The sequence below is a fragment of the Terrapene carolina genome, unplaced genomic scaffold (genome assembly GCF_002925995.2).
Source record: "Terrapene carolina triunguis isolate 2854851 unplaced genomic scaffold, T_m_triunguis-2.0 Scaffold69, whole genome shotgun sequence".
NCBI classification, from domain to species: Eukaryota; Metazoa; Chordata; order Testudines; family Emydidae; genus Terrapene; species Terrapene triunguis.
The window spans coordinates 25,886,472-25,910,066 of NW_020664420.1; the positions used below are offsets into that span (position 1 = coordinate 25,886,472).

The 23,595-nt window shown below is 38.1% G+C and overlaps 1 protein-coding gene across 1 annotated transcript in view; it reads left to right on the forward strand.

The window, feature by feature from the left end:
• ITGA2 (integrin subunit alpha 2) overlaps positions 1-23,595 on the forward strand; it is a 99,909-nt gene that overhangs the window by 51,828 nt on the left and 24,486 nt on the right. The window contains exons 5-18 of the mRNA XM_026649084.2: positions 3,069-3,183; positions 3,598-3,725; positions 7,647-7,795; positions 9,010-9,160; positions 9,915-10,080; positions 10,448-10,521; positions 12,282-12,420; positions 14,537-14,682; positions 15,490-15,633; positions 17,503-17,706; positions 18,567-18,703; positions 20,292-20,431; positions 21,669-21,820; positions 23,204-23,314. Of these exons, the coding sequence (XP_026504869.1) occupies positions 3,069-3,183; positions 3,598-3,725; positions 7,647-7,795; positions 9,010-9,160; positions 9,915-10,080; positions 10,448-10,521; positions 12,282-12,420; positions 14,537-14,682; positions 15,490-15,633; positions 17,503-17,706; positions 18,567-18,703; positions 20,292-20,431; positions 21,669-21,820; positions 23,204-23,314 (1,956 nt within the window). The remainder of the gene's footprint in view (positions 1-3,068; positions 3,184-3,597; positions 3,726-7,646; positions 7,796-9,009; positions 9,161-9,914; positions 10,081-10,447; positions 10,522-12,281; positions 12,421-14,536; positions 14,683-15,489; positions 15,634-17,502; positions 17,707-18,566; positions 18,704-20,291; positions 20,432-21,668; positions 21,821-23,203; positions 23,315-23,595) is intronic.

Below are 23,595 nucleotides of genomic sequence, written 5' to 3' on the forward strand. Positions count from 1 at the left end.
GACTGGATAGCACAGGTATGATTACAGTAGACTATTTAACAGGAAGGAAAAATAAATTTAAGATTAATTAGAATGTAATTGTTTTGTACATTAATAAAATGTTTCTGGGGTTGCAAAAATGTGTGTGTTGTATCTGTAGTCCTCAATAAACATTTTGAGCCAGACCTGGCCAACACATGTCCTATTTGCACTGCTTTGTTTCAGTGCCATACCTTCCTGGCATCCCCAGTGTAGAAGGTATGGAACGGCTTCCGTATAAGGAGAGATTAATAAGACTGGGACTTTTCATCTTGGAAAATAAACGACTGGGGGGGATATGACAGTGGTCTATAAAATCATAACTCGTGTAGAGAAAGTAAATGAGGAAGTATTATTTACTCCTCATAACAAAAGAACTAGGGGTCACCAAATGAAATTAATAGGCAGCAGGTTTAAAACAAACAAAAGGAAGTATTTTTTCACACAATGCACAGTCAACCTGTGGAACTCCATACCAGAGGATGTTGTGAAGGCCAAGACTATAACAGGGTTCAAAAAAGAACTAGATAAATTCATGGAGGACAGGTCCATCAATGGCTATTAGCTGGGATGAGCAGGGATGGTGTCCCTAGCCTCTGTTTGCCAGAAGCTGGGAATGAGCAACAGGAGATGGATCACTTGATGATTACCTGTTCTGTTCATTCCCTCTGGGGCACCTGGCATTGGTCACTGTCTGAAGACAGGCTACTGGGTTAGATGGAGCATTGGTCTGACTCAGTATGGCTGTTCTTATGTTCTTAAGGTGTTCTGGGAGTAAGAGGAGTTTTGGCCATCCTCTGGCTGACCCCAAGATCATGGGGTGTGGGTGGAAAGGTGGCATAAAAGCCCCTTTTGTCCCCCATTCTGCCGTTCTGGTGCACTGAGGGAGATCCCAGCATACTGGAGCTTCAAGACCTATATCTTATTTTCTTTTTAGTTTACATTGGCCTTAGTAAAAAACTCTGAACCTGCCCTGCCTATGAAACATCTGCTATAACAAAATTAATACTAGAGTAGCAGCAGCCAGCCTGATCTTTCCTACACAAATAGTTCACATTTTGTTCTTGGTGCCCTTTTAAAAATATGAACAATTTTATATTTCAGTGTTTCTTGCATTGCAATCTACTGGTCCCAAATATTCCAGCAAAGCATTGTAGGTATAGATTTGTAAATCATACAGCACATGCAATTAATCCAGCTGTCATGTGCCTTAACATAATGCTGGTTTTTACTTTTAGTTTGTTAAAATATAAAAGAACTTAAGTAGCCTATCAATAATGATTGAATCCCTTCACTGTGTAAGAGAGGGAGCAAGTAGGAAACCGTTGACAGGAGCTAACAAAGTAGAGAGAACCTTTCATCTAAGGGTACATCTACACTACAGGGGGGAGTCGATTTAAGATACGCAAATTCAGCTACGTGAATAGCGTAGCTGAATTCGACGTATCACAGCCGACTTACCCCGTTGTGAGGACGGCGGCAAAATCGACTTCTGCGGCTTTTTGTCGGCGGCGCTTACTACCACCTCCCCTGGTGGAGTTAGAGCGCCGATTCGGGGATCGATTGTCGCGTCCCAACGGGACGCGATAAATCGATCCCCGAGAGGTCGATTTCTACCCGCCGATTCAGGCGGGTAGTATAGACCAGACCTAAGTGTAGAACATTCCTTCTCTTCCTTGCTTCACATTTCTGTAGAAGTATTTCGGTGGGGCTCTGAAAGGTGCTGTACTGTCAGTATTAGAAAGTATTGTCTTCTGATCAACAAATAGCATAGGTACAATATAAGCAGTGACATTGGAAGCTTCCTTGTGCCTCCACCAATGTGCCTTAAGCCTGACTGGAAAAGACTAACTGTAGGAAAGTTCAGTCTTTCTTGTTAATTAACTCTTGACCCTATTGCTGAATTGGTTCTTGTGTTGTGGATGCCTGTGCACTAAGAATTTGACTGAGACACCAGCTCGTATCACATAGGCCACTGAACAACTCTCATGTAAAAGAAGCTTTATGGATCTTCTTTTTCCAGTTTGGTCAAATTCAGACCAGGGGGGTAGAGAAGATAGAGACTCTTGTGCATCGTACAGTCCCATTTATATATTTAATAACTTATATTCAGTTTTGTTTTTCAAATCCATTTTTTTTAAATTTGGTACTTCAACTTTTAAATTCTTGCCATGCATGGAAGGAACAGAAAAAAATTTAAAGACCCTAAATGACAAAAAATATAGCCTTATGCAGTGTTGTTATAGCCATGTTGGTCCCAGAATATTAGAGAGACAAAGTTAGTGAGGTAATATCTTTTATTGGACCAGCTGATGGTTATCTGTTCTGTTCATTCCCTTTGGGGCACCTGGCATTGGCCACTGTCGGAAGATAGGATACTGGGCTAGATGCACCTTTGGTCTGACTCAGTATGGCTGTTCTTATGTTCAGCTTCTGTCCAATAAAAGATATTACCTTACCCACCTTGAGTCTCTAAAAAATATAGTCTTCACATGTGTCTTTTTCTTTCTCTACTTATTTTTGCAAAAATCCTCTTACGATCAAGACTGAAGTTAGTACAGAGAAACAAAGAAGTTATAAATGTCTTAACCACAGTTTTGAAATATATTTTTTTGTGGAACAAAAGAACAAAGAATTCTCAAATTAGTAAATCCATTATTTTCATGGTGTAGAGACACACACACACACAAAACACCTCATGAGCCAACAGAAAACATTTTGGCCATGCACTATGTGTAGTTAAGAGATAATGCAAGTATTCTACAGCAAATACCAAAGACAAACTGCTACTCTGTGTGTGTGTGTGTGTGTGTGTGTGTATCTATAAAATAATATGTGTGTGTATGTATGTGTGTGTACATAAGAAACAACTCATGGTAACAGTGCCACCTCGTGGTTAGTCTCAGTCAAAATTGTGTCTACCTGGGAGGGAGCTATTCTACTGATCTCCTGTGCTGTATTTGAATGTGACACTGTCATGAAGGTATGTAAAAGAGTGAAATGACAGCATACATGTTGTTTTAATATTTTCCTCATTTTATTTTTTAAAGACTTGTGGTCCTTTGTGGGCCCAGCAGTGTGGAAGTCAGTACTATGCAACGGGAGTCTGTTCTGAAATCAGTCCAAGTTTCCAGATCTTAAGAAGCTTTTCACCTGCTCTTCAAAGTAAGACAATGCATGTAAAATAGATTCAGTAATAAATAAATCCATTGAAATGAAGAGAGATGTCATGTAATGGAATCCTAAAGTGATTACATTTGAATTTTTTAAAATTCAGTTTAAAAAGAGCCTAATCCTGAGGTTCACACTCAAGGCTTGATTCTAATCTCACTTACTGGTGAAAATCAGTAGTAACTTCACTGATTTTTGATGCATTTACATCTGTGTAACACAGGTGTAAGCAGACTCAGTAGCAGGCTGGGATTTTATTCTATTCTCGTTCAGGCAAACCTCCTGTGACATCAACGGAAGTTTGCTTGGATATGGACTAGGTATGAACATCTGGATTTGGCTCATGAGTTATAAGTAAATTTTATGCATTCAATGTCCTTTTATCAGTCATTATCTTTTCTCTTTTAGACTGTTCCTCCTTCATAGATGTTGTTGTTGTGTGTGATGAGTCAAACAGCATTTATCCGTGGACTGCAGTGAGTGCGTTTTTGACAAAATTTGTCCAAGGCTTAGATATAGGCCCCACAAAAACTCAGGTAAGTCAAAAAACATTTTTTGAAATAGAAGGAAGGTAGCAATGAGTTTTATTAGCTATGTGTGACAAACTTAAAGGAAATTAAGTTTGCTAACATAAAGCTAACCCCTGGTCTGATCCTGAGAGAGCCTGAATCTCTACAGCTCCCATCAAAGTCACTGGGATTTGCAGTAGTTGAGCATCTTTCAGGATCAGGGCTTTTGTCATAAAGCTAACTAATGTTTCAAAAGGGAATATTCCATTTTGATTAATTTATTCCAGTACATAGTTTGTGTCAAAAGAGAGATCTAGATTATTTCCAGTATACTTAAAGGTCTATTCTCCATTTAATAATGATGTGTAACAATCATTAAAATTTGAGCTGTGTGCATATATTGAGAGCAGAACACATCTTCCCTCCCTCCGCTGCCCCCCCTGCCCCGAGTTTTATAGCTCATTACTCTCAGTATGGCTAAAGTTGTAAAACCTTTTCCATTTTAAGCCCACTTTTCATATAATCATAGCTTTCCAAAATCTACATCATTGGTGCAAAAAGCAACAGAGGGTCCTGTGGCACCTTAAGACTAACAGAAGTATTGGGAGCATAAGCTTTCGTAGGTAAAAACCTCACTTCTTCAGATGCAAGTAATGGAAATCTCCAGAGGCAGGTATAAATCAGTATGGAGATAACGAGGTTAGTTCAATCAGGGAGGGTGAGGTGCTCTGCTAGCAGTTGAGGTGTGAACACCAAGGGAGGAGAAACTGCTTCTGTAGTTGGATAGCCATTCACAGTCTTTGTTTAATCCTGATCTGATGGTGTCAAATTTGCAAATGAACTGGAGCTCAGCAGTTTCTCTTTGGAGTCTGGTCCTGAAGTTTTTTTGCTGTAAGATGGCTACCTTTACATCTGCTATTGTGTGGCCAGGTAGGTTGAAGTGTTCTCCTACAGGTTTTTGTATATTGCCATTCCTGATATCTGACTTGTGTCCATTTATCCTCTTGCGTAGTGACTGTCCAGTTTGGCCAATGTACATAGCAGAGGGGCATTGCTGGCACATGATGGCATATATAACATTGGTGGACGTGCAGGTTAATGAGCCGGTGATGTTGTAGCTGATCTGGTTAGGTCCTGTGATGGTGTTGCTGGTGTAGATATGTGGGCAGAGTTGGCATCGAGGTTTGTTGCATGGGTTGGTTCCTGAGTTAGAGTTGTTATGGTGCGGTGCATCTGAAGAAGTGAGGTTCTTACCCACGAAAGCTTATGCTCCCAATACTTCTGTTAGTCTTAAAGGTGCCACAGGACCCTCTGTTGCTTTTTACAGATTCAGACTAACACGGCTACCCCTCTGATCATTGGTGCAGAATTTTCCATGCTTGTTTCTCTCTGAAAGTGGTGATTTTGAGAAAAATGATATTTTTAAATTTGAGGAGGATTTCCCCCCATTTTTTAAAAAGAACTAATCACCTATTTTTAGACAGTGTTCTAGCAAACATTGTCTCAATGTGGGCTAGCATTTTTTTGTTTTGAGATTCCTTGATACATCAAAATCACTTTATGACCAGCAGTGGAAATTTTCACTTAAATAGAGGTGCATTTAATTTGATCCAGCAGCTATGTGCCTAAGAACTTCACTTGAAGGTTCTGAGCTGTACAAAACACATTCTTGTGTAGAATGGAACTTATGAGTCTAATAGGGGCAAGGAACTTTAAAATTCAATTTTTAAGGTTGCTCAAGCTAATATTCTCAGGATTTTTTTTCTTTTAATTTTTTCCCTTAAAACCTGAAAACTAAATGCAAAATACTAGTATTGACACAATATTAAGATTGCAAGCTCAATCACTCCAAGTTTAGAAATTTCAAAAACCTTGGCAGTATTTACTCAGCCATATAACAGATACTTAGTATTTTCATTTCTTCTTCACCATGGTAAATGTATGTCTTAATATACTTCTCTATTATTAATTTATACTATAAAATAAAAGGGATGTACAATGTTATCAAGTAATTTCCTATGGAATTTCTATAGAGCAGGTCTAGATGAGATATTGATAAAAATATTGACTGCTCTGTATCTATACTAGTAGAAATGCAGTGGTAGAAGCTATGTAGGGAACTTTTAGGGGGGAAAGAAGTCTAGTGCAAACAAGTAGATCGTGTCTTCATTTATTGTTGAGTAGGGTAGATAAAGAAACAAGATGTAAATTACTGTAAGAATTTGTAACATTATGTTTTACTTTCCAAACATGGGCAATAATGTTAATTGGGGTTGTATGTGATGAAGGAAAAATATACCACCTTGTATATAGAATTATAGAAATGTAGGACTGGAAGGGACTTTGATAGGTCATCGAGTCCAGGCCCTGCACTGAAGCAGGACTAAGTATTATCTAGACCAGCAGTTCTCAAACTATGGGGCATGTCATTTGGAGGCATGGGAATGTGTCCAGGGAGGTGTGAGCTGTGTGCCTTTTTTTTTTTTTTTAAAGAGCTCTGGCTGTCAACCCCCGGTGGCTGGGGCTCGGGCAGAAGGGTCATGCACATCCAGGAGGCGGGGGGGAAGGGATAAAGGGGACAGCCAGAACCTGCCACCCAGGCTTGGGCTCTCCTTCCCCTCTCCTGCTCCTCTGTCCCTCACCAGGAGGCAATCTGGGCTTGGGCTCTCCTCCCCACTACTCCGTCCTTCATTGGGAGGCAGCCCAGGCTCGTGCTCTCCCTCTCACCCCCCTCCCATCCCCAGTCCCTCACTGGGAGGCAGCCTGGGCTCAGGCTCTCTTTCCTCTCCCTTCTCCCAATCCCTCACCTGGAGGTGGTGGTGGGGCTCCAGCTGTCAGCCCCAGGGCAGCAGCAGCAGCGCAGAAATAAGGGTGGCAATGGGGCACTAAGTCTGCTGTGAAAAGTGATATTGACAAATATCACTTTTTACATTGCCACACTTACTTGTACGCTGCTGCTGGCGCAGAGTTGCCTTCAGAGCTGGGTGGCAGTCTATGTACTTGTGTGGCAAAGGATGGGGGCATAAACAACTACAGACACAAAGAAAGGGGGGGTGATCAAATAAGTTTGAGAACCACTGCTCTAGACATTCCCTGACAGTTTTTTGTCTAACCTGTTCTTAAAAATGCCTTTAATGACCGGAGATTCCATAACCTCCCTAGGCAATTTGTTCTGGTGCTTAATTACCCTCACAGCTGTGAAATTTTTTCTGAAATCTAACCTAAATCTCCCTTGCTGTAATTTAAGTCCATTACTTCTTGTCCTCTCTTCAGTGGTTAAGAAGAACAGTTTATCACCCTCCTCTTTATAATGACCTTTTACATATTTGAAGACTGTTATCATGTTGCCTCTCAGTCTTCTCTTCTCCAGACTAAACAAGCCCAATTTTTTCAATCTTTCCTGGTAGGTCATGTTTCCTAGACCTTTAGTTGTTGTTGCTCTCCTGTGGACTGCCTCCAATTTGTCCACATCTTTCCCAAAGCGTGCTGCCCAGAACTGGACACAGTACTCCAGTTGAGGCCTTATCAGTGCGGAGTAGAGTGCAAGAATTACTTCTCGCGTCCTGCTTTACAGCACTCTTGCTAATACATCCCAGAATGATGTTCACTATTTTGCAACAGTATTACATTGTTGACTCACATTTAGTTTGTGGTGCACTATGACCCCCAGACCTCTTTCCTGAGTACTCCTTCCTAGGCAGCCATTTCCCATTTTGTATCTGTGAAACTGATTATTCCTTCCCAAGTGCAGCACTTTGTATTTGTCCTGATTGAATTTCATCCTATTTATTTTAGACCATATCTCCAGTCTGTCAAGATCATTTTGAATTTTAATCCTCTGTAGATCCTGTGTATCAGTTTGACAATTAATTTGGTATTTTAATTCTGTATAATTGATTTGAATGCATGACAATCTAACTTTTTTTTTTTTTTTTCGATGATGTTTAGGTGGGCTTAATTCAATATGGTAATGATCCAAGGGTAGTGTTCAACTTGAATACCTACAAAACAAAAGATGATGTTGTTAAAGCAACGTCACAGACCTTTCAAAAAGGAGGAGACTTGACTAATACTTTCAAAGCAATTGACTATGCAAGGTAAAGTGCACTAATAATTGTTATGCTACTTTTGTAACTAAAGACCGATCCTGGAAGGTGTTGAGCACTTCTTGAGAGGTTAGTACTGCCTCTGGTGCCCTTGGGGAATTAAAGTGCTCAAGAACCTCTCCGAAGGTTCTCACTACCTTCCATGATTAGTTCCTAAGAAAGATGCAAAATGACTTATGAGGCAAATTTTGCTCATTGACTCAATGCGACTGCACATGTTTAAATGTTTACAGGATAAGGCCTTGGTTGATTGTGAGAAAACCATCACAGAATCAAACCCTTTCTCCAATGGGACTTTTGACTTTGTAGTGTTAGCAGCAGTAAAAAGTAGTAAAAACTTATTTGGGGCAGTAAAATAACTCCGATTACACACACGGGGAATGATCTGTTAAGTAAGCAGGCACTGTTTTTACACAATCATTTTTCAGAATAGAACTGCACTTTTAATAGGGGTCTGAACACTAACTGACTCAGTGACCTTGGGCTACTTGTTTAGGGACAGATTCTGAATATAGTAGGTTCCAAATTTATAACGGTGCCACAGGGATCATCCTTGTTTTCATTTCCCTCTGGATCTGCAAAATGGAGCTAATCCCTGGTTTTTTTTGCCTCACAGGAGTATTGAGAGTAAAGCTGGTCAAAACGTTTTTGGACAATTTTTTTTTTAATCAGAACATAAATTTCCACAGGAAATTCAGATTAAAGATTATTCAGATAAAATTTTTCACATCTCTGACCAAAAAATGTTTCAGGTTTTGATGTTTGAATAGTTCTTTGAAGGCAAAAAGTGCAATAAGTGCTAAACTATTATTAATGAAGGATTTTGGCCAAGATTTTAAAACATGTTTAGGCACTGTTGTGCTATACCTAACTGATTTAGGAGCCTAAATATGATTTTCAAAAGTGATTTAGGCATTTAGGAACCAAAATCCCATTGACAGACAATTTAGGGATTTAGACTCCTAAATACCTAGATCCCTTTTAAAAATGAGAGCTAAAATCAGTTAGGCGTAGCACAGCTCAGGTGTGGCACAGCAGTGCTTAAATATGTTTAAAAATCTGGGCCTATGTGTTACAGTAAAAAAACCACTCCAGATGCACTTTGTTCTAAGTCAATGATGGAAGCATTCATTAAAATATGCATATAAAATGGCATACATTATATACATTCGCATTTAATAAGTCTAATGCTTTATTTATCACAGACGTCATGCTTTTTCCTCTGAATCTGGTGGACGGCCCACAGCCACAAAAGTAATGGTCGTTGTGACAGATGGTGAATCACATGATGGCTCAAGTTTGAAAGAAGTGATAACTAAATGCAATGAGGACAAAATAACCAGATTTGGCATAGCTGTAAGTAATACTATAATTAATGCTGTAATTTTGGTGGGACTGATTTAATTAAAAGTATGTATTCATGCATCATTATATCAGCGAGACTGGGACGCAGAGGGAGTTCATCTTTAGGAACCACTGTAATATCAGCAGGCTTTAATTCATTAGAATTATTATTGTTATCCAGCAACAGAGAGTCCTGTGGCACCTTTAAGACAAACAGATGTATTGGAGCATAAGCTTTCGTGATATTCTCAGTGATATTCTTTTTAGTTCCCGTTGTATATGAAATACAAGATATTTCAAAGTTGGTAACTTGTTCAATAAAATGAATTCAGAATACAGGGCTTGATCCTCTGCTGCCCTACACCTTGGATAGTCATTTACCGTGTATGAAGGGATTGGAAAATTCTACCATTCTGCTTTTGTAGCATTACACACCCACTTTGTGCTCCTTCGGCCTGGGTGGAAATGACTGCACCAGTTGCAAAGTGGGGCAATTCAGATTCAGTTTATAGACCTTAATATTTATTATAAATGGCAGAATGTTGCGTTTTTCTTATGCATTCCCGTCAGTTCACCTTACCTACAGATGTCAGGAGGCTGATATAAAATCCATGATGGGAAGGGTGTGAAGGATCAAGGGAAACAACAGACTTTGCCTGGAGTGTGCACATTAATTTCATTTTCCTGTCATGTATAAAATATCTCTCTGTGTGTGATACTGAGGGAAATGGAGCCACACTGAGGTTTCTTTTTCTCTCTTTTCAAGGTTTTGGGATACTTAATCAGAAATGAACTCGATACTAAAAATTTAATTAAAGAAATCAAAGGAATTGCGAGTCTTCCGACAGAAAAGTATTTTTTTAACGTGTCATCTGAGGCTGCACTATTGGAAGAAGCAGGAACACTGGGAGAACGCATATTTAGCATAGAAGGTAATATACCCATTGGGGCTGAGGAGTTGTTGACAGTTTACACCAGCTGAGGATCTATTCACTATTTTTATTAAGGGGTTACAGGCTGTCTTTGTATGAATGTATGATAAATGCTGATGTGACCCATTCATTATTAAAATCTTGATAAACATTATTACCTTTTTACCAATTAGATTTCCATACTCTACAACCGTTGTGTATATTTTGGGTGAACTTTTGGGAGCAAATTATTTATTTGACAAACTGTTCCAGTCATGCTTCAGCTGACTTCAATGGCAGAAGGATTGGGGCCAATATGTAGCAACAATAATGTTCAACAGACTTAATGATACATGAATAACTTTCAAAATAATGGTTATTGTACCAGGTACCGATCAAGGTGATACATTCCAAATGGAAATGTCACAAGTGGGCTTCAGTGCATATTACTCACAAAAAAAGGTACGTATATTTAATCATGTAGTGTATAATGCTGGTATGATATAAAAACTGTCTCAAATGAAATATGTAGATATAATTACATATACATAAGTTCATGTATAAATTTAACAAAATAAGAATAATAAACAACAATGCAATATACAGATCAAATTTCATTTATATTTTCTTCTAATATAAACCAGGAAAGTGGAACACAAGTGGTTTTATCTGTAGTACCACAAAACTAAATTACATCATGGTTGCAAGGAGAAAGAGAGAGAAAATATACCATAATGAAAAGTGAAATAATACTTTTTATTATAGCATTAATGTTGAGTAATGGCTTCTATTCTAAGCGCTCCTCTTTTTTTTTTTTTTTTTTTAGCTGCTTATAATTTTCCCAAACAAATTATGCAAATTGGGTTGGATTTTTTTTATCATTATTTTAAGTTTGGTCAAAATCAGTTCAGCCATTTCTGAGTTCACCAAGCATGAACAATTCTTCTGTTCTAATTTGATGTCTTGTGCTTGAATAGCTCAGAAAATTGAAACTAAATATTTCAAAACTAGCTTGTTTGTTAACATTCATGGAGATGTAAGTAACAATTCAAGTATGAAGAACATGTGTGTAGTATTTTCAAAGTTAAAATGTTTTTGGCACCTTTCATATAAACACATTTTAGAACTATTTTTTCATATTAAACATGTTTAAGGATACCTCAACCAAATAAAGAATTCCTAGTCTAAATATGCAAAGTCCAGCCGCAGTTCAAGCAGTTTTCAAGCTCTGCAAACCTAATACATATATCCATTTTTAATTTCTTCCCTAAAAACAAAAAAAATAGGGAAGTTTACATGAATAAAAGGTTGAATTCATATTTCAATACATGAATTCAATATTAATGCAACATTAAGCTTGTGAGACAGTTAAAGTCAGGATATAGCAAAAATTAAGCAATCTCTCTCTGCTTAGTCAGGCAAGTTGCATATGAGCAAATATTTTCTATTCCCATTTTCCTTTTTAAGGCATCAGTTCAACAGGGTTCTTAAGCACACAAGTAACTTTAAGAATTTGAATACAGTAGGGCCTCAGAGTTGCGCACACAAGAGAGAGAAACTGACCATTTGGAACCGGAAGTACGCAATTAGGCAGCAGCAGAGACAAAAAAAAAAGCAAGTACAGTACAGTACTGTGTTAAATGTAATCTACTAAAAAAATAAAGGAAAAGAAGCATTTTTTTCTGCATAGTAAAGTTTCAAAACTGTATAAAGTCAATGTTCAGTTGTAAACGTTTGAAGGAACAACCATAACATTTTGTTCAGAGCTATAGAACATTTCAGAGTTACGAACAACCTCCATTTCCAAGGAGTTCGTAACTCTGAGGTTCTACTGTAGTCCAATTGATGGGGGGTTTGGCAAGTAATTACCATATATAAACAGTTTATACATAAACTATCTTAATTGGGTATTGCATTTTAAAAGACCTTTAGGAAGAAGGGGGAAGCCCACACTTCTCTTATCGGTCCATCTGCATGGCAAAAATTTGTAAATGTTTTTCCGCCTCCACTGTTGTTTCCAATGATTGAAGCTATTGTGTATATAGGAGTCAGGATTGGGGTTACAGGGAGGTTATTACTATGTCATTTTACTCACCTCTGAGGGTTTAGAGTATCTAAACAATTCATTTAAATGGATTACACCACACATATACTGTAACTTCTGCTTCCTTGTACTTATGGAAGAGTAGGTAGCTCTAAAATTCTGATTTTATTTTTTTAAGGATGTTCTGATGCTAGGTGCTGTTGGGGCTTATGATTGGAGTGGGACTGTAGTCCAGGAGACCTCAAATCAAGTGACTACATTCCCTAATCAAGCATTTGAAAAAACTCTACAAGACAGAAACCATAGCTCGTATTTAGGTAAGGGGCTGTAACATTTGTTATGTAGCATATCTAAAGTTAATCGAAGACGGGCAACAATGGCAAATTACCTTCCAGCAGTCTCCTGTTTAAGAACTGATTTGAGAGGAAAGGGAAATTCTGTACATAAATGGATTTCATTTACTGGTCAATTGATTCACTGAAACGGAATGACACATTTTAATTATTTTCAAAACTCTGAATGAATGTTAACTGAAATATTAATGACATAAGATGAAAAATTCTTGGGACACATACATTGCAAGAATGTAAGAAATTACAGGGATTGAAAAAGGCTACTTAGTTTATAATCAGGGGTCTTTTTATATCCCAGATTTTTGTTTGCATATATACTCCCTATTTGACCTTAGGTTAGAAGCTTATTTAGTTGTCAGCAACTCATCCATGCTCATTCCTTCAGTGTCCTGTCCCAGTTTGATTTATGTTCTTAGTAACATCACTGCAGTTTAATAGACATTTTATTTATATCCGCTATTAATTTTCTGACATACATTTCTGTTCTCAGCCAAAACCAGCAAACTTTACAGCTTGATGACCTGCTATATCCCCCACACTGATACAATATGTACTTTGGAACAGTGAGAGCCAGAAGAGTTATTATTATATCTTGTAATATACCGGAAACCACCGTTTTTGTTTAGGCTTTCACCATTCATTTTTGATAGACTTGTTTTTCCATCCTAATGAGGGATTTCTGTATGGCAGTCTCTGGTTGATCCCTTGACACTTTATCAATGCCATTAAACACCAAAATGACTCTTCTTAGAATAAAAGTTTACATTTGCCTGGTAAAACTTCTCCAAGTTTTACTATTAAATTGCTCTTCAGTGTAAGCCTAAACCTTACAGCAAAATGTTTTTGTTCTCTTCTGTTAAAGTAAATTTAGTGTAGTAATACAATAGAAATACAAAATATGTAGTAAAACTGGTTTACAGAGATAATATGTACTTAAAATGCTTCCCAGTATTAAGATATTTCCTGCAGAGCAGCTTAAGTTATAATACTGGTGGAGAGGATTAAAACTTTTTAGAAAAAGTCAATCAATCTGAAACCTATGATTGATGGACTGTTAACTTATCCTACCATGTACAGTCAAGCACTGTAGTGTGGTCATTAACTGGGATTAGTGGTTTTGTGTCTTGTGGGAGAGTGCATTGAGCCCATCGTAATCAGTGGGTTTCCTTCCCAGACATGGCCCAATTTGAAGAATGGCTGTGATGGTGGCCTCTAGTTCCTTCTTCCTCCTTCATTCCAGGGCCACCTTTTTTCCTAACTCTCATTTGCATTCAGCTGACATTTTTGTTGTCTGCTTCTTGCTCTATAAGCCAGTGTTATCCTACAAATCGGTCAGGAGCAGTTGTATTTCACTCTCCTCCCCTGAAAACCATATCTCCTTAACAAATAAATGCAAGTGTAAGTGAGCTAGGTGATGAGTGACAACATAACTTCCAAACTTGAATCTCTGACCTGGCTGTGCAGTGTTTTGCCGCTAGGACACCATGTCATCTCATCTTCTGTTCTTCTAATGGGTAACTAAGGACTTCTGTATGCAGGGAAATAGTACAGAATAGTTATTGCGGAATAGCTATTCTGCACTAGCTCCACATATAGACACTCTTAGGGCAGGTCTACACATAAAATGCTGCAGTGCAGCTGTGCCTCTGTAGTGCTTCAGTGAAGACACTACTATGCCAACGACAGAGCTTCTCCCATCAGTGTAGTTAATCCACCTCCACTAGACACGGTAACTATGTCAACAGAAGTCCTTCTGTCGACATAGTACTGTATACCCTGGGGACTAGCACACTATAACTGTTGCTCAAGGCTGTGGATTTTTCACATCCCTGAGCAACGTAGTGATACCAATGTAAGTTTGTAGTGTAGACCTGGCCTTATTTTACAACGAGGGCCTTTATGTGTTTTAACTTAATCCACTTTGGAAGTTCAGAATGAGAATGTTTGCACAGAGAGCTTGTGCAGAATAGCTATTGAGCTTTAAATTCATGCCCTAGCTTATAACCTTAGTAGGCAACCCCTAACTCTGCCTACTTTACTAGATAATATCTCACAACTGTCATGTTGACTTCTTTTCTAGGTTATTCTGTCGCTATTATCTCAACCCAGAACACTGTCTATTTTGTTGCTGGTGCACCAAGATCAAACTACACTGGCAGAGTAGTGGTTTATGACATTGACAGCCATGGCAGAGTCACAGTTGTTCAGTCCCAAAGAGGGGATCAGGCAAGTACAATCATTTTATTCATGGACATAAATTTTGTAGATATGCTGCACTGAAACTGGTTATTCATGGTTGGCAGCGGTAATGTATGTCTTCTTAAAATTATTTTTTTCTTGCAAAACGTTTAGCATCATATCTGTCCGTTCCCCTGTAGCTACACTCTTGCAGTGAATTTGAGATTTTCTGTAACTTTGATACAGTCTCTCGTGGAATCATGGCAATTAGGTATGGGAAAAACATTATCAGGCCCTCTATGTAAGTACCTCTAGTTGGGGGAGACTCCACTGACATCCATCCACTCTTCATGTGAGGTCTTCTGGAGGAGAGATGGTACCGCAAGATTGATTTGCAAGTTCATGATATTCCTTTTTCTCCATTGTAAAAGCCTTGTCATGATGCTGAAAGTTTGAATTTTTATGTTATGAAAGCAGACCAATATAAAAGTAAATCACAGGTCAGGCTATTTCATGTGCACATTTTAACATAAAAAAGAAATAAATTGCACAGCACTCTTTTCTCCATTTATAGTCTCATTACACTATGTTAGTGCCATAGCAGCAACAGTATGATGCTGTCCAAAAAGTAATGAAGAGAAACAAAATGGGTGAGGTAATAATGGATATTCAGTAAGTGGCTGAATCTTCTAACATGTAGGCATGTTACACAAGTTGCTTTTCTTGTGAGCGGTCCCATTTAATTCAGTTGGACTGTTCACACACACACACATGCAAGTGTTTGCAGGATGAGGTGCAGAAACAGTGTAATTTAAAAAAGACATAAATAAATTACTCTTGTGTTATCAATTCCAGATTGGCTCCTACTTTGGCAGTGTGGTGTGTGCAGTGGATGTTAACAGAGATTCAGTTACAGATGTGCTGCTAGTAGCTGCACCAATGTTCATGAATGAGCTAAAGAAAGAAGAGGGAAGAGTTTATATGTTTTCCATCACAAAGGTAAAAAAAGCGTGAGAGGGTGGGGAGGAGGACTAAGGACCTAAGTTCATGTTCTGGACATGTTGCTAGCACGGAGATGTGACATCCACATTCATGACAGACCCATGATATTCTCAATTCTAGCACAAAGTTCTTGCTGTGGTTTCCTTGGACAGAAGTACTGCTGAAAAGAAGCAGAGTCCATTGTTGTCGGATTTGTCACCTAGGCCACATTATATTGTTTCTGCCTCCTGATTGACTGACTGAAATTTTTAAAACAGGAGATTAACAATCATCTGGTAGATATTTTCAGATGAATACATGTTTGTAGTAAAATTCCTGAAATGCTTGGCGTTTGTGGACAGTCTTATGACTGACTGGTGGACACCTGAATATTCATGCTAGACATTCAGTATGACTCCATGCAGCATAGAAAACACAGAGAAGGATGGGGAGTGTTACAATTTTATCAGTTCTAGTTAGAACTACTGATGTAAAACTAGTGCATTTGATACTTATGGGCCATAATCAGCAGCCCTTACATCAAAGCCTTTGAGTAGCAATTAAGGATTGCAAAGCTGTTTCCTATATTACTAGGTGGAGGAATCAATCCCTATCTGCTCTGAAACTTTTCTGCATTTATTTTTTTGTTTTTTTAATTGGGTGCTGGCCCCTGGTAGGGAGCCTGAGAAACAAATGCCATTTCAAGAACATGGGAGGTGCTGGGGAGTGGGAACTCACATACACTGAGCCAATGAATGTGGAGAATACTGGGAGTGGCAGAAAAGAACTCAACCTGCTCAGAGTTCTAATTCTGCTTCTGTCAATAGCATTTTCCCCCAGGCTGTTAAGCAGGATGAAGGTGCTACTGAGGAGAGCTGATACAACAGTTCACTTTGATAATAGGCAAAAAAAACAAAAACAAAACCCAAACATTTAGTGGATGGATTTTTCACGTTTGCAAATAGAAAATGATTGGAAAACTATGATTAATATTTTTAATAGAATTTTAAAATAGCATGGAATTATGTAATTTGCCTGTGCTACAGGAATTAAGTGCTAACCATTGTGGATAAACAGTCTGACTAGCATAGCATATTTGTGTACAAAACAATGAGAATACATGACAAACATAAAGATATTTGTTTTGACAATGCTTTTTGACATAGATAATGCAATATTATCACATAGACCGTTTTTCAACACTTTTTCTTCAGTTGGCAATAGGAAGGTCAGGAATACTAGTGTTTCCACAAATGGGTTTTGCATTAGCTAGTAGGAAATTCCATTTCTGTTTCAAAGAATTATGTCCAGTTACAAGAATTTCCATTCTCTGTGCATAAAAATTGGTAATCCAAAGCTGGACAATTCATTTATGGATTCCAAGGCCAGAAGGACCATATTTTGATCGTCTAGTCTGACATTCCAGTACAACACAGGCCATAAAATTTCCCAAAAATAATTCCTAGAGCATATCCAAGAGAAACATCCAATCTTGATTTAAAAATAGTCAGTGATGGAGAATCCACCATGACCCTTGGTAAATTGTTCCAATGGTTAATTACTCTTACCATTAAAAATTTATCAATGGATATTTGAAAAATTTTGGAACATTTAGAACAATCAGATGAGGAAACTGAGGATTGTAAAGACTCAGAAATGCATTTACATGTGCAATTAATACTTCTCTTTGCATGCTTTAATTTTTCTGCTGCAACATTTGCTATGACTGAAGGACCTAACAAAGCTAAGTGAATAGGTAACATGATGGCATATACAGTTCAGTGCTGGCAAGTCCAAGGAAATGCACATTGGAAAAGAATAATGCAGATATGTTTTCCCTTTAATCTACTGACACAGTAGTTTTGTTCTTTCTTCTATTCTTAAAAGGGAATTTTGGATCAACAAGAACTCTTAGAAGGTCCACAAGGGTTAGAAAATGCTCGATTTGGATCTGCTATGGCGTCCCTTTCAGATATTGATTTGGATGGTTTTAATGATGTGATAATAGGTGCACCTTTAGAAAATCAGAACTCTGGAGCAGTTTACATTTACAATGGCAATCTAAGGACTATACGTACCAAATATTCACAGGTAAATAACTTTGTTACATAATACTGTATTCAAAGGCTTGTGATGTGATACAAAATTCAGCTAGATTCAAACTAAAGGATTTGATATAATGAGGGTTTTTTTGTTAGCTGGTATTCTATTCCCTTTAAATACTGTGTCATATTCTGTAGACTCTTATTGGCTGTTTTCAGCATCACTTCCTTTTCTTTCACCATATGCCAGCCATAAATACTCCCAGGATAACACCTGTGCAGCTGATAGCTAGGGGTACAGAGATAGGTGACGTGAACATTTGTTGGGAGGAAGCCTAGCCCACTGAATCTATAGTTACATTTTTAATCCTGTACACCAAGTTGACTCATTTCCAGAAAAGGTTTTAGGCAGCCCATTGTTTAGCCTTATAGAGTTGGTGCACACCAGAAAATATTGGGTTAATTCCAAATGTGAAGGCTTTACAAGTATAGTATTTAAGGAGGAGCGTTTCAAAGGCACAAAGGGGAATTAGATACCCAAATCCCATAGATTGAAATAATAATATTGTAACATGTTTCTCTCATGAGAATTCTCCTGATGCAAAAAAGGTTTGTTAGAAGATTTGTTAAATTTTCCAGTCCTTGAGAATTGCTTCATGTGAGATGGAAATAAAGCTTTTCAATAATGACTAGTTAGCATGCAGCAATCTGTCTGCTTGGTCAATTTACTTCCAAGATTTAAAAAAAAAAAATGATTTGCTGTCTCAGAAAAAAGGAACCCTTACAAATAATAGAGAGACCATCCACAGAAGAGTTTGTCTAAACAAATATGTTGCATCCTAATAGAATAACTGTGAAAATCAAATGCTTATGCTGCTGTTTGTCAGTAATCAAGTTCTCTTTTTCTAGAAAATTTTAGGATCAAATTCTGCTTTCGGACAACTACTCCAGTACTTTGGAAGATCAGTAGATGGCCATAGAGACTTAAATGGTGATGGCATTACTGATGTATCTGTTGGTGCCGATGGAAATGTGGTTCAACTCTGGTTAGTCAATTATTTTGGCCAGTGTTTTAATATTTTGGATATAAGTAGTGCATTTGTTTAACGAAACGGCAAAACATTCCCCAACCTCCAACCCACCTCGACTCATGGCATGTGTATGGCACTAACGCAGTTGTTTTCTCATGATTATGCTAATGGAGTATCTAGTTGAAAAATAGTGTTGAACTACCCTATTTTCAATTGCCAGTAACGAATAATGGACTGACCTGTTTGGAAGAGCTGTTCAATAGAGTAAGCAAATAGAGCAGTGAAATAAAATTGGCACCTACTTCTGACAAAATTAATCTTTTCTGTCCTGTGGACAATGCATACCTACCAAGACAGTTTACAAGTTTCATCACATAAAAACAAGAACAGTTACCCAGTATTGCTTTGGGAAGCACTTGTGAATGTCTACACAGCAACTGTCAGCCAACTTGAGTTTGGGTTGCGGGGCTGTTTCATTGCTGTGTACACTTCTGGGCTCAGACTGGATCCCAAGCTCTGGGACCCTCCCACCTTGTGGGGTCCTAGAAGTCCATACTCCAGCCCAATTCCAAAGTATACGCAGCAGTGAAACAGCCCCACAGCCCAAGTCCTGTGAGCCCAAGTTAGCTGGTACGGGCCAGCCCCAGGGTTTTCTTTGCTGTGTAGACATACCCATTTTGTGCAGCACATTGCATGGTGCTAAGTTGAAACACAGCTTGATAAATAGCTTCACTCCTCGGTTATCCATGTCCTCACCAGGCCTCCCCAACGATATTATAGAGACACTTTATGAAGTATGGGTTTGCACTGGTAACAGAATTAAAAATATAAATAAATTGCCACTTTTTGCATCATAAAATCAAATTAAAAAACAATGGCCATCTAGTACCTTTTATCCACAGTAGAACTTTGGTTGATGTCAGCAGGCATTCCATATATACATTAGAAAGCTGTTTGACACATTTCTTTTAGTTTGATCAATAAAAGGTATTCATATCTCTGCTTTACTCTAGAATTTGATCTAACTTGACAAAAAGTGAAGCTCATTAAAGTATATATGTAAATTGTAAAATGCAAACAGGAAAATCAGTTGTTAACAAAACATCATCTTGGATTTGCTTGGAAATATTTTTTTAGTTCTTCAAAACAATTCTTTGGAATCTTGACCACTTAATGACAGTCACATTTCTTCTTAATTAGCTTGTGTGAAAAAAAATGTAACTGCTCTGCTCCACCATTAAGGTCAGTGACTTTCCTAAAAGAACAATAGCAGTTTTCCTTATGGAAAAATACAAGAACTTGATTCTGTCTTATGAACAATTATTTAAAATATTAAGAATATTAATATTAACTAATCATAAATCTCCCATTGTATTGTGTCAGTTAATGTGACAACATAAGAGAGATTTGAAAAAGAATATTAGCTATTGAAAAGAACCATTTCATCAAAGAAAGATAACTGTACCAGGCTGGCATGATATGAAATTTTACAGTGGGGACCATTATAAAAAACATTATAGTCACAGATAGGCCTGTCCCAGAACTAAGTTTCTGATTTACTCCGGGTCCTTGAAATCACATGTAGCCATCTCTTTTGTTTCAGGTCACAAAGCATTGCAAATGTGTCCATAAGAGCATCATTTGTACCTGAGAAAATCAGTCTGCTGAATAAGAACACTGAGATAGCCGTCAAAATATGTTTCAGTGCCAAGTTTAGACCTGCTAATAGAAATAACCAAGTGGGTAAGAATACCTAATGTATTGCTTATGTGAATTATGTTGAAAGTGTTGCAATTCTAATATACTGGGGAAAATTAAAAACTAATATTGGATTACAAACCTATAAAAGAAGAAATCACTATAAATTTTAATAGTGGCTGAAGAAATTGCTTCTTTGTTTTATTTTAAAGCACTGCTGTCATCACTGACCTGCTGTCTTTGGAAAGTGAGAGACAAGTTATATTGAAAAGAGAGTGCAGACTTCTCACCTATCCTGTTAGCACTCTGAAGTGCCATCAGGGAGAGAGGAGTAAAGGCAGGGGAGCTCAGAGGCTAGTTTCATTGCATTGAGCTCTCTAGTTGTCCTTCAGCTGCACTCCAGTCCTGTCATCCGCTTTGATCACTTTGGAGGAGTAAAGGAGTAACTTAAGAAGATGGCAGGGGTACAGAGCTTGTTTCCAGGCTGCTGTTTGAAGCTGCAGTAGTGACCATATCTTCTCTCTTCAACAAAAAAAGATGTCTCCCACTGCTAAATCACTCATGCTGAACAAGCTACTACCTCTGATGTGAGCAGACAGGAGCTCTTTTTGGGTAATAGAAGAGAATTAGACAGGGCAGCCCAAACTATATGATTTAAAAAAAAATAATTTAAAGCCCAACCTTGGGTCTTTCACTAGACTTGTCCATCACCATTTTTAGGAAGACAGGGAAATAGAAAAATATTATGAGTGTCCTTTAAGGACTTATGATACAATATTGTCAGACCTCACCTGATCAATTATCTTTACACCAAATAATTGGCAAAATAAGTTTGACCACTTCTCTACTGAATATAGTACCTTTTCAGTGCTTACAATTTGTGAGCAACAAAATAACGATGAATTTCCATAGCAAGCACTCATAGTAACATTTGAAAAAAAAATTAAAGCTGAAAATGCAGTTTGATGGATGACTAGATGCAGAGTGCTTTATAGACTGGTACATTTAGAGTTCTGCGATATGATTGCAAGGTATCTGTCTTTGGCATATTCCTGGCCTTGCTGAATGACCTCTTGCCCAGGTTACAGACTCTCTCATTCTCAGTAGATATTGGATTGTTTACCATTTTTTAGAAGGTTTCATGTTTAGCAAGCTACAGAAGCAGTAAAATATTCTTGGGTTTCATGGCAAAATCAGTAATTCTATAATACTGAAGCCTGATTCTGATGGGAGTTGCACTGAAATTCGGACTCCACCAAAATTTGTTCCATTTCTTTTGTAGATATCAGATACAATGCAACACTGGATGCTGATCTCCAGTCATCTAGAGTGACTTCTAGAGGATTATTCAAAGAAAACAATGAGAGATATATACAGAAAAATATTGTTGTAAGTTCTGCAGAGACCTGTGTTGAGCACATCTTTAATGTACAGGTAAGCAGTCTCAAACACCCTCATGTGTCTTAAGTCATCTAAGAAAGAAATAGGTGACTCTTACATCCAAAAATCAGAATTTTATTTGATATAGTCAATAACTTACTAAATACCTAACCAAATCTGTTTGATTTCTCAGACACCTCAGACATCTTAAAAATATAAGCCCTATTCAAAGCATGGCAAAACTCACGTTCATAGATATTAAGGCAGGAAGAGACAATTATGATCATTTAGTCCGATCTCCTTCAAATAGGCCAAAGAACCTCATCCAATAATTTCTGCATCAAGCCCATGATTTCAGTGGGGTCAGGATTTCACCCACAGAGTGCACCATTCCATAGCTGGCTGTACAAAGATTCAAGTGGCAAACGTTTTTTTTATTTTAAAAAAAACAAGGTAAACAGCCTAGGCCGCCTTCTGGTGTGTACCAGCCCTAGAAGGTTGCAGAAAGGGGCTGCAGAATAGGCTGGTCTTTTCAGGAAGTGAGTCAACCTGGTGTACAGACATAAAAAACCCAACTGCCCTTCTTTATAACAATGAAAACAACCCAGATTCCTAAAGCTGCAGTAAACCCCTTGCTTGATTCCATGAACGGTGATGAGACTGTGTCAGGGAACTGGTTCTTTTATTCCTGCCTTCAATAAAGAATTTAAAAAATACCCAAACCAATCTATTTACAGGTAGTTAACTTTGGGGATTTCTTTCTTTCCTCATACACCTACTCGCCGCTAGGGCAAATGTTTTGGGCCAATGGGTCACATCCATCAACTCCTCTTGGTTCAGCCTCATTTCAGAGAGGGATTGGGACGAGAGAGTTTTAATCAGTTTGTCACTGATCTGGGAAGAACCCATTCACTACTAGGAAATCAGGAAGGGGTGATGGTGGGGAGACATACTCCACATGTTTAGTGCTTCCCCTGATGTCATTTGTAAGGGCCCATTTGCCATATATGGTAGTCAGGCAAAGTGGGGTAGAGTCAGTGAATCCATGCTTGGGAAAGGGCCAGACTTAACAGGTTTCATGTGGCTGCTTCTAAGGGATAACTTCGTCTTCTGAATAGCAAGCAGCCTCTGCAACAGCAGGGACTTTCCAGGCACCAAAGACACAGAAACAATTACAGCCTCTACAAATCCTTGGGTATTATAATGGAAATGCTGACACTGGTAGGTTCTGCTGTAATACTGCTTAGCAGACCAGCGAAAGAAGAAACAAAAGGTTAAAAAAAGGCAATACTGCAATATTAGAAGAAGAGAAGAAACACTTTGTGTTAGTCTCTGTTGTTTACAGGATGTTAAATATTATTAATGGAAAATATGTTATACTGTTTTAAATGATCTGTTGAACAGCTAATTGCCACTGAATATATATGTATATTATAGGAGCCTTCCGATGCTGTAAACTCCCTTAGTCTGCGCATTGATATTAGCCTCAAGAATCCTGGCTCCAGTCCTGTCCTCGATATATATTCACCTGCCACTGTGGCCTACAGTGTAAGTATAGAATGTTACTGTATGAAAGCACACAGTGCTCCCCCAACACTGCTCCTGTTGTCACCAACAGAGTATGTCGAGATGAAGGATAGTCTTATGGTTAAGACGTTGTACTGATGACAGAAGGCATGGGTTCATTTCCCAGTTTTACGTTGTATGACTTTACAAAAGCTGCTTAGTGTCTATAAGTCTCACTGAGGCATCTATAAAATGGGGATAATAAAACTAAGCTATTTCTAAGGTGTTGAAGTTAAATTAGATATAGTCGGTCTGGTCCTCAA